Source organism: Esox lucius, chromosome 1, assembly GCF_011004845.1.
Source record: "Esox lucius isolate fEsoLuc1 chromosome 1, fEsoLuc1.pri, whole genome shotgun sequence".
Classification (NCBI taxonomy): domain Eukaryota; kingdom Metazoa; phylum Chordata; class Actinopteri; order Esociformes; family Esocidae; genus Esox; species Esox lucius.
In genome coordinates this window covers 4,945,937-4,961,902 of record NC_047569.1, presented here as the reverse complement: position 1 = coordinate 4,961,902, position 15,966 = coordinate 4,945,937, and the positions used below count along the sequence as shown (strand labels likewise).

At 41.3% G+C, this 15,966-nt stretch overlaps 3 protein-coding genes across 8 annotated transcripts; 2 read left to right on the top strand and 1 right to left on the bottom strand.

Annotated features, from left to right (window-relative positions):
* Positions 1 to 1,502: 1,502 nt before the first annotated feature.
* p2ry13 (purinergic receptor P2Y13) lies at positions 1,503 to 5,774 on the top strand. The gene is made up of 4 exons (XM_010866988.4): positions 1,503 to 1,977; positions 2,878 to 3,077; positions 3,494 to 3,883; positions 3,996 to 5,774. Exons 2-4 carry the CDS (start codon positions 2,895 to 2,897, stop codon positions 4,455 to 4,457), a joined length of 1,035 nt encoding a protein of 344 aa, XP_010865290.2. The 5' UTR covers positions 1,503 to 1,977; positions 2,878 to 2,894; the 3' UTR covers positions 4,458 to 5,774.
* An 89-nt stretch (positions 5,775 to 5,863) lies between these two features.
* Positions 5,864 to 13,551, bottom strand: neu4 (sialidase 4). 4 transcript variants are annotated; one of them, XM_020050006.2, is made up of 5 exons: positions 13,486 to 13,551; positions 12,669 to 12,903; positions 11,438 to 11,960; positions 8,070 to 8,325; positions 5,864 to 7,939 (listed from the first exon to the last, which is right to left on the bottom strand). In XM_020050006.2, the coding sequence occupies exons 3-5, from the start codon at positions 11,639 to 11,641 to the stop codon at positions 6,972 to 6,974; spliced, it is 1,428 nt and encodes a 475-aa protein (XP_019905565.1). In that variant the 5' UTR covers positions 11,642 to 11,960; positions 12,669 to 12,903; positions 13,486 to 13,551; the 3' UTR covers positions 5,864 to 6,971. The 4 variants fall into 4 exon arrangements, with proteins under 4 accessions (XP_019905565.1, XP_010865283.1, XP_019905567.1 ...); XM_010866981.3 differs by lacking the exon at positions 13,486 to 13,551 and adding an exon at positions 13,413 to 13,461 and having other exon boundaries at positions 11,438 to 11,671; XM_020050008.2 differs by lacking the exon at positions 13,486 to 13,551 and having other exon boundaries at positions 12,669 to 12,927.
* wdr53 (WD repeat domain 53) lies at positions 11,498 to 15,709 on the top strand. Of its 3 annotated transcripts, none has more exons than XM_010866986.4 (3): positions 11,498 to 11,572; positions 14,131 to 14,638; positions 14,729 to 15,709. In XM_010866986.4, exons 2-3 carry the CDS (start codon positions 14,147 to 14,149, stop codon positions 15,422 to 15,424), a joined length of 1,188 nt encoding a protein of 395 aa, XP_010865288.1. In that variant the 5' UTR covers positions 11,498 to 11,572; positions 14,131 to 14,146; the 3' UTR covers positions 15,425 to 15,709. The 3 variants fall into 3 exon arrangements, with proteins under 3 accessions (XP_010865288.1, XP_010865287.1, XP_012995846.1); XM_010866985.4 differs by lacking the exon at positions 11,498 to 11,572 and adding an exon at positions 13,592 to 13,668; XM_013140392.4 differs by lacking the exon at positions 11,498 to 11,572 and having other exon boundaries at positions 13,721 to 14,638.
* The last annotated feature ends 257 nt before the right edge of the window (positions 15,710 to 15,966 follow it).

The window sequence follows — 15,966 nt, the reverse complement described above, 5'->3', positions numbered from 1 at the left end:
TATTCACTCACAAGTGTGATTTGCACTGGTTAATACAATCAAGAAAGAAACACTGAAACTGAAGCTAGTTCCAACATGCTCTTCAAAAGGTTAAATAACCCTTTAAAGAAGGTTTTTGGGGTGGATTTTTCAGGGGTTAGGTTCTTTCAATGGTTCGTTGTGGAACAATTAAAAGGAGTTACTTAAAATAGGCTTACACATTTTTATTTGTAAATATGTAGGGGTTCCAATGTGTATAAAACTGTAATTTTTTTACAGTGTAGGGTCTGATAAAAAATAGTAGTATTATTTCTTCTCACTTTCATCTCATTTGTATTTAGTTTCTTGCTTTGTCAAGCAGAAAGCTGCAAGTAAAGCTGTTGTGTGGTTTGCTTCTATTCTATGCATATGACCATTCAACTTGAATGTTAGTGGTGAGCATGTAGTAACATTTCTTCCTGCTGACTGGTTAGTGTGTTTAAAAGTATCAGACACTGCATGCTCCCAGCTACTACTAAAGCAATGCAACTGACATTACCCCACCCTTATTTAGACATCATTGGTTAGTGCAATTAGCCTCTGTGTAGATACAGCTTAGCTTAGTTTGGAAGCTTAACAGTTTCCATCATAAAATGGATGACAATTTAGCATGCTTGCAAACTGTCAGAGGCATAATGTTACCCTTATCAATGTCGTAAAGAGGCAAGTGGACCGGCGGTGGAGCGATGCCCCTGAATACCGCCCAGTGGGCAAGGTGTGGTTCTCTACAAGGCACGGCAAATCCACTCCTTCTCCAGCATTACAGATGACCCCAGGTGGTCCGTCAGGTCATTGTCCTGAGTTATTGTCAATACAAATTTTACATGTCATAATACAACCCCATTTCCATAAAAGTTGGGACGCTATGTAAAATGCAAATAAAAACAGAATGCAATGATGTACAAATCATTTCATCCAAGTATTTAATTGAAAATCGTCCAAAGACAACATGTTGAACCAGAGAAATGTTATTGTTTTTGGAAAAATACATGCCCATTTTGAATTTGATGCCAGCAACATAGTTGGGACAGGGGCCTGTTGATAACTGTGTTGCATTTCTCATTTGTATATTGTATAATAACAGTAAACTTAGTGCAGTACCTTCTTTTATGCACTGTACACCTAGAAAAAGAGAATCATTTCCATTATTGTCAACTACACAAAATAAGAGTGTAGTTTGTGACATCTTGAAATTTAAGTAGCTAACAACATTCTTGTCTAAAACCTACTATAAACACAGCTAATTACACACACTAAGACATGTCAGTAGAGGAAAGCAGAGGCATTAAAGTAACCCATATCCTGTTTGTTGCATGCATTTTATTTTGGTTACTGCCATGACTTTCACCACTAAAATATATGCTGACTCCAGCCACACCACAACCCTGATCCAGTTTGGCATTGTATACAGTCAGTTGATAAAAGTGGGAGGATTTGTGCCAGGTTTTGGTGAGGTGGCGGAGGGGGTGGCTGCTGGGATCTCAAGTGAATGCTGTCAGGAAGTGTGACCTGCCTCCTGCGTTTGCCTCTCACGATCGAGTAAATCTGACACACACTGGCACAGGGGAGGATGTGTCTGAGCAGAACTAGCCTTTGAGTTAACAATTAAACAGGAAGAGTACGGGGAAAGACTCATTCACACAGCAGAGGGAGACCGGAGACCGGAGACCGGAGACCGGCTGGCATTGGGAATTTGACATGACAGCCACACACTGGCTCGATGCAGCAACCAACCGTCTCACACGTGCACACACCAGTCTTCGTTCAAAGACACAATTTCTTTTGAAGGTGTGAAAGATGTTGTACCACTGCAGATCAAGGGATATTGTGACGTCTTAGAAAAAAAGCTGAATGGAATATTGCAGTTCATCAATTTGAGGAACACTGCCATGTTCTGTTTTTTCATGTTGAATGCTGTAGTAAATTTGACATCTTCAAAATTAAAACTTCAATTATAGGGTAAGTATATTTCATTAAGGCATTTCTTTCTATTTATATTCATACTGTATATTCATACAGTATAATAATATATTTAAATGTCACAAATACCTTCAATAATTGTAACTCAATTTACTTTTTCAGTGAATACAGCAAACATATGTGTTATGAACTGAGCTGTGCAAATCAGACAGTTTAAATGTTGATTGATGGAGACAGTGCTTAATTTATTTTCAGGGATTTGTATTATTCTGAGAAACAGAGACAGGATTTCCAACATGATTTCATCTGACTCCTTTGAAAATCAGTAAACATAATGGATAAATTTTTCTAAATGCGAATGGATCCAATTCTTAAAATGTGCCTTAGTTGCCATAGTCCCTGTTACAGCCCTGAAAGACATTCAAAGCTGTAAGGTTTCCGTATGTAAGGTGCCAAGCCGAGCGGATACAGAGACACATTTTTGCCAGGATCAAGAGTAGAAGATGGAAATGGAGTTTCGAATGAAAATACAATCTTCAGTGGAACTTATACTGTTCTAAAAACAAGATTAAACTTGAGGTCAATTTACTGGCAGGTCAACAAATTGCTTTTTGTTCATGAAGAAAAGATAACTACAGTAATAGATTTACTTAAGACTTTAATATCCTACATTGCATGAACTAATGTATTTACATTGTTCAAATTAATATTTATAACATTTTCATATTATGAAATTCATTAAATAAAATGCACACTAATGGAAATCGCTAAACAAAGTGTTTGCTTGTTACTAAGTTATCTTTCCAGTGGGTTTGTGGTTGTGTTGAATACCAAAGAATACCACAACCAATTAACTTCTCTGTAAATGTCAGTGCCCTGAGGAAGTACAGGCAATATTGCACACTAATCAATCATTTAATTTTCTGTTCCTCTCCAAAGTACCATCGGGCGTGAGGATGAACGGCAGCCAGTCAAATTTTTCCCTGAAATGTGTGCGTGACACCAGCGTGACTTCTGTGGTTTTTCCCGGTCTGTACAGCACCCTTTTCCTATTTGCCCTGGTACTCAACTGCCTTGCTGCATGGATCTTCTTCAACATCCGCAGCACATCCACCTTTGTGGTCTATCTGAAGAACATAGTAAGGGAACCAGCATTCATATGTTTTCTTTGGGTAACCCTTCATTTTGAGAGTCCTGAAAGTATGTCTGTAGATGCTCTACAGCTTGTCTACTGACTATACATAACATTTTAGCTATCTACTAATCCTAACTCTTACATATATCCTAACCCTAAAATGTATTCTATCCTTAACCTTAAACCTTACACTAAACTTTATTCTAAACCTAACCTTAACCTTAGCAAGCAGTTGTTTATCAACTGATAGTTTGTTGAAAGTTAGTTGATAGTATTACTATCTACAGATCATCCACAGATGGAAATTGCGACTCCCAAAATAAAGTGTAACCTCTCTTTGTTTTAAAAACTATTTTGTTGTTATCTGTCAAAAATGCTCAAACAAAATGACTGAGAAATTAAATGGTGGACCGTCAACAGGTGGTGGCGGACCTGCTGATGACTCTGACCATTCCACTGAAGGTCCTTGCCGACTCAGATGTGGGTTCCTGGCGCCTGCGCGCTTTTTACTGCCGCTACTCTGCGGTCCTCTTCTATACCACCATGTACATCAGCATCCTACTTCTGGGGCTCATCAGCCTGGACCGCTACATGAAGATAGTCAGGCCTTTTTGGAAGTGCCCCCTTCAGAGGGTCGGGGTTGGACAGGCCTTGAGTGCGGGCGTCTGGGCTGTAATGGTGTCGCTGGCACTACCCAACACTATTCTGAGTGACCGCACACCGTCGCTCTCTAGTGGCCGGCTAAAGTGTACCTCCATGAAGAATCAGGCTGGCATACTGTGGCATGAAGGCTTCAACTATTTCTGCCAGGAAGGGATTTATCCTTTGATTAGATGATTCTTTGTATTAGTGTACAACCACATTTAAAATATAGTGTTTGCTATATCTGATGCCTTACTGAGTGTTAAATTCTCTTCTCCAGGTGGTGTTCTGGGGCACCCTTGTTCTGATGGTTGTGTGTTACACCTTCATCAGTCGGAAAGTCTATGAGTCGTACAGAGCCTCACGCAGTGGCTCCATCACGGCCAGCCGAAAGACCACGGCCAAAGTCTTTGTTGTGGTGGGGGTGTTTTTTGTTTGTTTTGCACCCTTCCATTTTGCCAGAGTGCCCTACACTCTCACCCAGACCCGGAGTGTAGCCAACCAATGCCGGGCGAGTAACGCACTCTATGTTGCCAAGGAGACCACACTCTGGCTGTCTGCCACTAACGTATGTCTGGACCCGCTGATCTACGTGTTTTTGTGCAAAGTGTTCCGGAAAAGATTGACAGCCGCTCTTAAACGCAAGCCCCTCCCCCAGGGCGCGTTGGAGTCGCCCACGGAAACCTCCACTCAGCTGGAGATGTCACATGTGCATAACAGGATGTCCGTTCGACCTAGATGAACAACAGAGAACTGACATCCCCCTTTCAGTCTTGTAATACCATTTAGATTGTTGAGTCCCTTAGAATATGGTTACATCCAGTTTTTACAGTCGCAGTCATCTTTAACCTAGCTTTTGTTTCCCCCTGAAAGCAGGATGTTTTTTTTCCACTTAGATGTTTTTATTTTACCCAGTAATAAGTCTCTGATATAACCAGTGTTTTCATGTTTATAGTTTTCCTTGTAATATGCACACAGTATGGAACTCTTAAAATTCCTGTTTGCTGGTTCCTTCACAGCAGTGCAACCAACAGTAGTATAATATAGTACATTAAGAAAACTGATTGATAAAAAAAAATGTAATAGTAATGGGACACAACGGTAAAAAGGTTAGTTACTGGAACTCCACCCAAACAATGTTGTCATGAAAATGCATCAATATTTCCTCATTGAGCCCACATTAGCCACACATTAGCCATAATATAGACTATTATTTCTATGCTGAGGCTATTATGTTGACACTATGTTGAGGCAATTAATCAGAGTATAATGATTGTCCGGATGCCCACGGCAAAATATGTTCATGTCTTCATCACCAATGAACTGGGTTCTGACTAGAAATGTTTAGATCAAAGTATTTGTGCTAATGGCAGCGTCCTTCTTCTATCCACACTGTCTGTGGTTCATTGACCTCTTTATCGCATCTATACTCATAAAAATAATGTGAATAAAAATAATGGTGGAAACATTAAGTAAAGGATATGCTATATAAATGTGTGTTTTAAATGTGCAATAGTAAATAGTAACAGAGTCTGTGTACTGAATAATGAATACTTAAAAGACTTCTGGTTGCAGCAGCATGGTGTGTGTGTGTGTGTATCTTTTCTAAATATAATTTTACCAGCCACAAGAGAATGTAACTGTCTATAATGGTTTGCTAAGTCATCATGTCATTTCTGTCCATGTAGCTCACTGTCAGCTCTCACTTCCCTTTCTCTAATCTCTACCAAACTTGACTTTCCTTTTTGATCATGATACCAGAAAGGAAAACATTCCTTGACTAAGTGCTTTTAAGATGGTGCACCAATGTTGTTGGTGACAATTTAGATCAGTGGTTCCCAACCTTTTTCAGTTACTGTACCACCAACAGAATTTTGCTCTGCTCGGAGTGCCCCAGAAGTACCCGTCATGTTAATTTCACTAGTAAGCCTGTGGTGTCATGAGTGATTTCAAGTACCCTATGGAGAGGCCAAGTACCCCCAGGGGTCCTAGTACCCTGGTTGGGAACCACTGGTGTAGAGTACAGGATTACAAAATGGTATGATGTTTATTCTATTGTTTAGGGTTAGTGGACAGATGATTTAAACAACATCAGCGCATCATCGCTGACACACATGAAGTCTGAAATCCTAATAATTACACAAATACTGCAAAGAAAGAGAGGTATGTTTAATAAAGGATGGTTTAAAATCGTATATGTAAGCCTCCGGTGGTGAAAATGTATTGATTATTACAGCAATCCGGGAGCATTTTAATATAGCTAGTCTATCCTAGTATTAAACAAAAATGTAACTACTGCAATAGCTATGTTTCTGCACACTAGATAATTACACTAGATTTACACTGACATTGTTACTAGGATTGGATGGACTTGGTATCAGAAAGACAAATACATTGCTAGGTAAAAGATCAGAAACTTGAATCATTCAGACTGTGTGGACTTTGTTTAAATATGATGCTTATGCACACAAAACAGAGAAGTAAACGTGAGTCATGTGCTGAAGACTTCCCAAAGCAGAAGGAAACAGGCAGGAAACACAATACGAAATAGGTCTTGACCCAGTGTGGGGTTTTCTTATTGAGAGAAACACTGTGGAAAAAATCTGCTAACTTTAACCAATGCTAGCAACAAATCAAAGGAAGTAATTACAGCTTGTGAGTGTGTTTATTTTCTAATTGACTAAATCCGCTTTAAGTAGCATCAAACAAAATATGAGTTGATGATTGCTCTTTGGGTTTTCAGGCTGGGTATTTTATAAAAGCCTTTTGTGACATCAGCTGATTTAAAAAGGGCTTTATAAAATACATTTGACTGATTGAACTGATTTCAGATGATAAATTGATTTTTTTATGTTATAAAGAAAAAAATGACTAATTACTTCTATTGCATGTTACCAAACAGTGGCTAAGGTAAAACTATGTTTAAAGAAAATGAAATCCTGACATACATATACTCTTTAAGGGTAAGGAACAATTTAATATCAAGGTAAAACATTTTTAATTCCCTTTATACTACAACATAATATGACCCCATTCTTAAAAGATAAGACTCAGTGTAAACCGGACCAGGCAGTAAATTAGACTGGGAGAAAAACAAAAAATAATGATATTCGGTTCTACAAGCTCCAATGAAAAAAGTTTATAGATATAGATATATCGTTAGTTTTGACATAGCTGGGGGAGTAAAATGTATTTCTAATTGGGGTTTAGGGACAAAATAGTCCAGAAACCCTTGCTACGGCAGTTAATGAAGAAGTTATGAAACATTGCAAAGACAACACAGATTCCTTATCCTCCTCTTCCTTACCTCTGGCCTCTTTTCCATCACTCTTGTTGTATTGTGAAACCTATGTGTTTTGCTAGCTGCCTGATTGTCAGTACATGCCTGTGTTTTCCTAGCTGAATTTGTGTTGCGGGGCAGGTTGTCAATAAGTTCATACAGTGTGAAGATGCTGAAGGAAATCTCATCGTAGGCTGTGCTGGTGCCACACTCAAACAGGCAGGCGAAGGCCACGGCAGACGGGGCTCCTGCTGATGGCAGCTCCAGGTAAGCCAGGTCAGAGTAGGCACTAGGACCTTCGTAGATGACCCATGGGCCAGACCAGCTATCTGGGTCACGGGGGAACAGGCTGAGGTACACGCCCAGGTCCTTTCTCGCGTTGGCCCACGTCGGGTGTGAGTACACCACCCAGGTAGGGGTGAGAAAATTCTGCGTGGAGCAAGGATGAGGGGTGGTGGCTCCGGATGAGTCAAGGGACTTAGCTGTGAAGGAAGTCCAGTGTCTGGAGTGGCTTGTTGGCTCATGGTGGAGGTTGAGGTGAAGGGGGGCAGGGAACCCCACTACACTGCCGTGGCAGCCATTGCGAGGCTCCGTGAGTCGCTGCACCAACTGTCCATCCTGGAAGACAGCCCCATCGTCCAGACTCAGCGACTGCACCCTGCAGCCAAGGGGGCTCCGTGCGTTACAGTACAACACGTTTGTCCCATCCTCCTCATCAACAGAGACCATCTGGCACTCCACACTCTCCGGCCCGGGAACCGCCTCCCCGAACCGCCACGTCCGGCCATGGGTGTCACTATGGAAACAGAAGGCGTGCGGCGTGGTCTGGCACATCTGGCCAAAGCACTCCCTGCAGTCGATGTGATAGGCATAAGCTGGGACCAGTAAACGGCCTGACTTCAGCTGGATGCCGTGTCCTGGGCCCAAGGCGAAGGTGGCCCAGTCTGAGGATGCGATAACAGCCAGAACCAGAATCAAAGAGATAACACTATGAAACCCTCATAATTTATCATAAACCTCTAGTGAGTGCCATAAGTTCATGATAAGAACCTTTCTCTTAAAACCTTTTCTCACCTTTGATGGTGTCTCCTATAACCTTCTTGGTCAGGTCAATGGCGGGGCTCCAGGTGTTTCCCTGATCGGTACTGGAGATGAAGCAGAGGCGCGTGACGTTCTTCCCCGTGATCAGCTGGTATGACTCAGAGGTATGGCCTAGCACAGCGATGAAGAATAGGAAGAGAGTGCCTGTGAACTCATCGTACAGCGGGCATGGGTTCATCGATCGGTGGCCCACCAACCGAGCTGTGCCCAAAACACGCATGTCTTCCCACTAAGCGTAGGGAGAAGGTTAGAGACATGAAGGGAAAAGGAATAAAATGGCAGATATTAGAAAAGGGTTTAAGACAACGGTCATAGCTCTGTCCTAACATACAGTGTGGTCCATAAGTATTTGGACAGTGATACACGTTTTGTAGTTTTGACTCTGTACACCCAGGATTTTAATCAGGTTAAATTATAGAATGTCAGCTTAAATTTCTCATCTCTCAATTTATTAGATATACCATGGAAAAATAAACAGGACGGTTTGTATATACAGCTTAATTGAAAACTGAAGTACGTAGGTTTTTTTGTACTAATACAACGCTCTATTCTATTCATCTATTAAGCTATTCTTTTGAAAAAAGTGGTCGGCTCGCGCACTGGCGGGAAATATTAGGCAGTGACTACTCTAATTTTCAGAACGTAACAGTACCTAAGAAAATATGTTTTAGATCAAAAGAAAGCAGATCTGCTAAAAGAAAGGCAGACAGACGCCATTCGAAATCAAGAATGAACATTGGTGCAGCTGGATGCTATTGGGTGGTCTTCGTGTCTGCAGATGGATACTATTGGGTGGTCTGTGGGTCTGCAGATGGAAACTATTGGGTGGTCTGTGGGTCTGCAGATGGATGCTATTGGGTGGTCTGTGGGTCTGCAGATGGATGCTATTGGGTGGTCTTCGTGTCTGCAGATCAAAACTATTGGGTGGTCTTGCGGGTCTGCAGATGGATCCTATTGGTTAGTCTGCGTGTCTTTCAGATGGATACTATTGGGTGGTCTGCGTGTCTGCAGATGGATCCTATTGGGTGGTCTGCGTGTCTGCAGATGGATCCTATTGGGTGGTCTGTGGTTCTGCAGATCGATAGTATTGGGTGGTCTGCAGATGGATCCTATTAAAATGCATTACACTAAGACGCAGATGGGGCAGTTCTGTTGGGTAAGTGATTCATTTTTAATATATAATTAAAAGAATGGCATGTCAACTCATCTGGTCCGATTAAGACATTTTTAGATGAGCTGAATAAAGTGAACAGATGGGGACGTGTGGGTCTTTAAGAGTGAACTGACATCACACAAGGGACACAAGATTTGGGGGGAAATTATGCGGAAATTCTTCCCGTTCTTGAAAGTGACGTACTTCTGCTTTAAGGCAGAAGTATTTGGACAATTGCATCAATATCTGTCTCTTATTAGGCAGCTGTGTTTGTATGCTTCATTTGTGCATGAAGATAGCTGTTAATGACGTATCCTGATTCTAGGAATTGGTATTATCGTAAAAAGGTCAGACGTAAAACATTGAAACGTAAGCGTGAAATTAAATCTGTGAACGTACAAACACCCTTTTACGACTTTCAACACGTTAAATTCTTAATTTTGCGTCACCATTTATTTGTTTACAAATCGTTTTCTACGTACAAACTTTTGTCAGTAATTTGGCATATGCAAAGATAAGACCCGAACGTGGTCCTTCGAAACTGTAAAGCTAGCAACAATAAGTTGGACCGCTAGCCCAGGGTTCAACCATAGTGTTGCCATTCCGGATATCATGTTCAAAATAAAGGTCCATAGCAGTTTTTTTAAGGCTGCTTAACAACATTACACCAGTGGGCTATCAAGCATTAGATAAAAATACTTGTGTGAAAATGACAAACACACAGTATACCATTGCACAGAATATCCTTCTGAGCTGCATAATATAATGAAGTGATTTAGGTCAAGATATTCTTTAAATATTAGTCTGGCATGTGCTATTGAATTGCTGTGTTCTGTCCATACTATTTATGATGTGCCCTGGAACTTCTGTAGTAATTTCTTAAAATTTCGTTTTAGTTATTCAGTATTTTAACAAATTCTAATTTTACAGCAACAACCCGGGGGGGAACGAAAGACCAATAGAGCAACGCTGTTTGAGTATTTGGGACCACAACAAGTGTGTAGGCTTACACAATAATACATTTTTTATAAGTTTGAGTGATTTTTATTACACATGAAACCTATGCACAAAGAGCAGTTACGCACATGAAAATCAGCATTCACTGTGCATGCATGAAGAAAGATACTTTTACATTTAAATCTTGCAGGATATATTTCCAGTTTCCCTGATATCCTGTTGGTCACACTGCCTCTGCTTGTTATTAGCACCAATCACGGAAAGTTTCGGTTACGTTTTTTGGGAGGATTAGATGAAACTTCCAAAACTCCATTGTGATGCTGTATTTTAGAATTGTAAAACTAGATTCGTACAAGCAAAAATGATGTGTCCGTAATCATAACAGGGTATTTGTACGTTCACATATCTAATTTGACGCGTACGTTTCATGTTTTGCGTAGTACGGTTTTTTACGGCAATACCAATTTACGGATGGATTTTCTTACAATCCTTTTGGGAGATATCTAACTCCATATAATACTTCTATGGTTGATGACCAAAGAATGTTCACTACAGAGAAGAACAAAACAAGAAAGAACTGTCCAATAATTAGTATCTCCAGGAGGTATGCGTGGATATTTTAACCACAACCATTCACAGAATAATTCATCAGCTGAGCCAGACAGTGGATTGCACAAAACATCAGTTAGCTACAAAAATGTATGGCTGCCAGTGGAACAGGTGCCTTTCATTGATGTAACAGCTGACTGTAACAGTAGGGTGAATTCAGAAAGATACAGAAACCTCCATATTGCTCTGATATAATCAGATGTCTCAAATCTCATTGGAAGGCACTTAACCTTGCAGCAAAACAATGACCCTAAACATACTAAAAAAGCAACCATGGAATTTTTCAACACCAAACAGTGACTGAGAGCAGAAATGCCTCAAAACAACCAGGAACTGAAGATGGCAGATGTAAAAGCCTGGCATTGCATCACCAGGGAAGATACAGTACTTTTATTGATGTTTATGGGTTGCAGACTTCAGGCACTCATGTAAAAAAATTTTTAAGATTGTTAATTTCTCCAATTAATTTTGTTACCCAAAAGATTTATTAATGTAAATACACTCAAATGAAATCTGACTGTCTACACTTGTTAATCATTGTGTCATTTCAAATCCCATATGCTGGAGTACAGGGCCAAAAAACATAATATTTGCCATTGTAAATTGGTGGGTATGCACTGACCTCCACATAGTTTCTGTAGAAGGTGCCTTTGCGCACGACCAGCAGGTGAGCCTGGGCATCTGAGGGGCTGAGTCTTTCCTCGCAGAAGGCCAGGAAGGAGTTGGAGCGAGACAAGTAGAGGAGAGCTGGGACACGGTACGTCACTCCATTGGCCTCCTTACGGAACAACACAGAGCGTGCAGGGAAATACGGCGACGATCTCATGGCCGGTGAAGGCGTGTGGGTGTTTTACAGCTGAAATCCACCCCAGAAAGAGTGACACAGAAAGAGTTTAATAAAAGCGGTAATAAACAGAAAGAGTAGTCATTCAAATGGTAATCAGAATGGGGTAGGACCACGGTCCATTCATAGAGTAGGCAAGTCCCAAACTTAAGGTGTAATCCAATTTTCTAGAAATGTTGCTGTCCACGGATAGTCCAGTAAATAAGGGGAACACTGCTAGATGTTTTATCCAGAAGTTGTGGGAAAATTCAGCAATCCAATTTAGTTGGAAGCAGGCTGTACCAATGTGTGTTCCTGTGACCTAAGCAAGTTTAGAAAAAAGATTGTAAATAATGTTAATAGAATGTATCTAAGTAAGCTGTGGTCACAAACCATGATACAGGCGTCAGCAGCAGATTGCCTCTAGTTCCGCTGTCAGCATTCTTTCAAAGGCCACAGGTTTTAAGGACTGTTGTGGCCTAAACTGTGACGTATATTTACCCCTATACAAATATTCCCCTGTTTCTTTTGATTCCGTGTCCATTTCTAATTCCTTTCTCATCATTCACATCCCATGTCATATTTGTACATTGCATTGTATTGATTATCAATATACTTTAAGCTTTCTGTGAAGTAATTCAGGAGACGTTCATTTCCAAAGCAACTTACTGTAGTGAATAAAGCATTGCATGCCATGCTCTAAACACCTGAGCTACATGGGACCTGTAGCATTAATATTTCAGCTAACAGTTAATATGGCCATACAGTGTCTCCTTATGAGAATGAAATATAGTGGTACAAAAACTCAATGCGATTGAGATACCATCTGAGGACACCAGAAGTGAGTGTGATATTTCACACTGCTCAGCTCATCACAATATCAACATTTAACGTCTCTGACACAAGTCATTTGATGAAGTATTAATAACCACAGATAAACATGTGTTATTTCTCGTGGGGAAAACTCAGTAAATGTTTCTAAACTACAGATGCAGAGAGTAGCCTGAAAAGAAGAAAAAAGTATACTTACAGTAAAATCTTTTGGTGGGAGTGAGAGTTGCTTTTTGAGTATCTGTGTTAGCATATGAATGCACTTTAGGTTGAGTGTTTGTGTGTGTGTGTTCCAACTATGGTGCCCGGTCTGTTCTCCATTCAGTGTGTCAGGGTGTCATTTTGTGCAATGACCCAGAAATGGGCCACACTCATCAAAACTCCAGCTTTGGATGAATCAGCGGACGGCATTGTGTACCCCATTTTCAACCTTACTGCTCCATGAGAGAGAGTGACAGATTGACAGAGAGAGAACTCTGTTAGCTTTGAAAGAAAAGTGAAACAAATCATATTTATATTTAAAGATATATCAAATTATATTTTTCCAAACAAATGTGTGTTCCACATAAATGTTCATGACAGTAAAATACATTTCAAAATTAATACTTTTTTTACATTTCACATGTTTCCCAAAATGTATCCTCAAAAATATTTTTGAAATGTGTTTCTTTCTCGCATGGGTTAAGTGTGCTGTCTCAAGCCCATCTCTTCGCACAAAAGATTATAGAGTTTGAATTACCCACTATCTGCACTGTCCCTAATCTGCTGTTTGTTGAAGCCCACTGAATTATTTCTGCTGAATAGTCTTGTATTACTATGAATTCAGCAGCACAAACAAACACAGACTTCCACTGCTGTAGGCAATGTTTAAGTAATAATTAGTCATCCATAATACAAAAATATATCAATGTGCATTTATCAAAAATGGAGAGCTTCTGTCAACCTGCAATGTTTTCTTCTAATTGTAGTCACATCGCAAGTGTAAAAACAGCTTTATAATTAGAACTTTATATTACCATTATATAATTTGGCCCTTCAGAAAAAAACAGTTTGAGGGTGACACTTTTCCCCATGTGTTAAAGGTTTTGCAATTATTATTATTTTTTGATAGACCCAATGAACGGACCAGTTAGTCACCTACCATGTGATGTCATCAATGTGCGACATTTTAAAATCGGAAACTAACGTGTATGTGAAAGGTAAACGTGTCTGAACTTAGCGTTTGTTCATTACATTGCACTGTCTTAAGCTAGCTATGTTATGTATTTTTGTATATATATATATATATATATATATATATATGCGTTATTTCGCTATTGACATCAAGCAAGTGTTTCGATGGATGATAGTGTTGACAACCTATCTAACTAGAGCAATGTTGCATTCAAAACAACTATTCACATGGTTGTTTTGACTTAAGCAGACAATACCTAAACGTACATGTTTTATTTTTAATAGCTTATTAATATCATTACTGGTTTTGTTTCGCCTATATTATAGGACTACAATTAGTTAACTATTCATGCCATTTTTAACTGCAGAATTATTGTTATACTAGATTGCTCGATTCCCTTTAAGTTAAGCAGACAGACATGTTGTTTGCAAATGAAACCAGCTTCACTAAGCCTCAGTTATCTAGTATTTATTCTGCTTCTGTCTAGGTGTTCCAATGTGATCATGGCCAGCAGGCAGTTGTGTGAGGGCCATTCCACACCTGTGCTGTGTGTGGGGGCTTTTGAGGGTGCTGATGGCTTCTTAGCCTCTGGCTCAGAGGAGGGTGAAGTGACTGTGTGGAATAAGGAGGGAACTGTGTTAGCAACTCTAGGTCTGGTCAGCAGGGATGACGTGACTAGTGCTGTGTTCTCCCCGGAGGCTCCAGGCCTGTTGTACGTTTCCCACGGAGAGACTGTGAGCGTATTGGACCCCCGCAGCCTGAAGGGAGTCGTGGAGGAGCTGCAGGGGGCAGGGAAGGAGGAGATCAACTCTTTGGCTTTGAACGAGACGGGCTCAGCTCTGGCCGTGGCTGACGACTCGGGGGTGGTCAGGGTGCTCGAGCTGCCAGGCAGCAAAGCAATCAGGACTCTCCGCCGACACACAAACATCGTCTCATCAGTGGCTTTCCGCCCCCTCAGGCCCAACAACCTGGTCTCAGCCGGGCTCGACATGCAGGTAAGAGGGCTGGAATGGAGAGAGCATGAGGAAAGACTTGAGTAGACTTTAATAATTATTAAATAATAATTTAATAATAATCCATTGCAGGTGATGTTGTGGAGCCTTCAGAAGACCCGCCCACTGTGGACCCTCAACCTGCAGGAAGTGGTGGAGGAGGAAGATGGGAATCAGCAGAAGGCCGGTCAGCTCTTCAATCCACCTCTTGCGCACTGCGTCACAGTGGCAAGCTGCGGGAACATTGTGGCCTGTGCAGCGGAGGATGGACACGTGCACCTGATGCGAATTGGCAGCGGCTCCAAGCTGGACCAGCAGGGGGCGTTCAAGGCCCACAGTCAGGGAGTCTCGCAGGCCCACTTTCTCAGCTTCTTACCCCACCCGTACTGGCTGGCTACTGGGGGCAACGACGGCCTGGTGGCCCTCTGGGACCTCAGCCAGAACCAGGTAGTCACTTGTGAAGATAAGGCCAAGCCACAAGCAGTACCAGCCAACCGCAGAAGACCCAAGGCCAGAGCTAAAGCCAAACTCCAGTCCCAGGCTAAGCCTAAAGCCCAGGAGGAAAAGGAGACTGTGGAGGGAGAGGAAAAAAAGGAAGAGGGTGTGGAGGGCAGCAGCATGGGTCAGTCACCAGGCACAGAGGAGTCCCTGAAGACAGGCCCGAAGCTCAGCTTCAACCATGGGGACAAGGTGAACTGGGTGTGTCCTGCTCTGCTTAGAGGGAAGCCAAGCCTGGTGGTGGCTGACCAGAGCCCTAACCTGACGGTGTACTCCCTTGCGGGCCTGTAGAACTGTGTATACTTCACTGTTAGATGGGTAGTAGATGGGTCTTTTTACAGAATTTTGCTGTCTAGTTTATAGTATCATCAGCCTGGCTGTTCACTATCTAGCTGGGCTATAGGACAGCTGTTAAGTGTGACAGAAACATTGTAAGCCAGGTATGTGCTCACTCTCTAATTAATCGTAACTGACCGAAAATGCCCCAATATACTTTTGGGCAGAGGTGTAAAAAGTACAAAGTAAAAGTACTCAACTGGGTTCGGCTGTGTTCACCACTTTTGGGAAGTATCTAATTAAGATCTAAATAACCAGGTAAAGGGAGTTCAAAACTAACTAGTGATCAATTAAATAAAAAGGAAGAGTGTAAATTATCAATTAAGGACACTGATGAGTTATGAACTCTGTTTACATGGTCATTTAACCCTTCTTTAGGAACTTCCCAAAACTGGTGAACACAGCCGAGTACTTCTACTTTGTACTTTTTACACCCCTGCTTTTGGGCTGGTTTAGCACTCAGCTGATGGCTGGACAATATTTAGCCATTTACACCA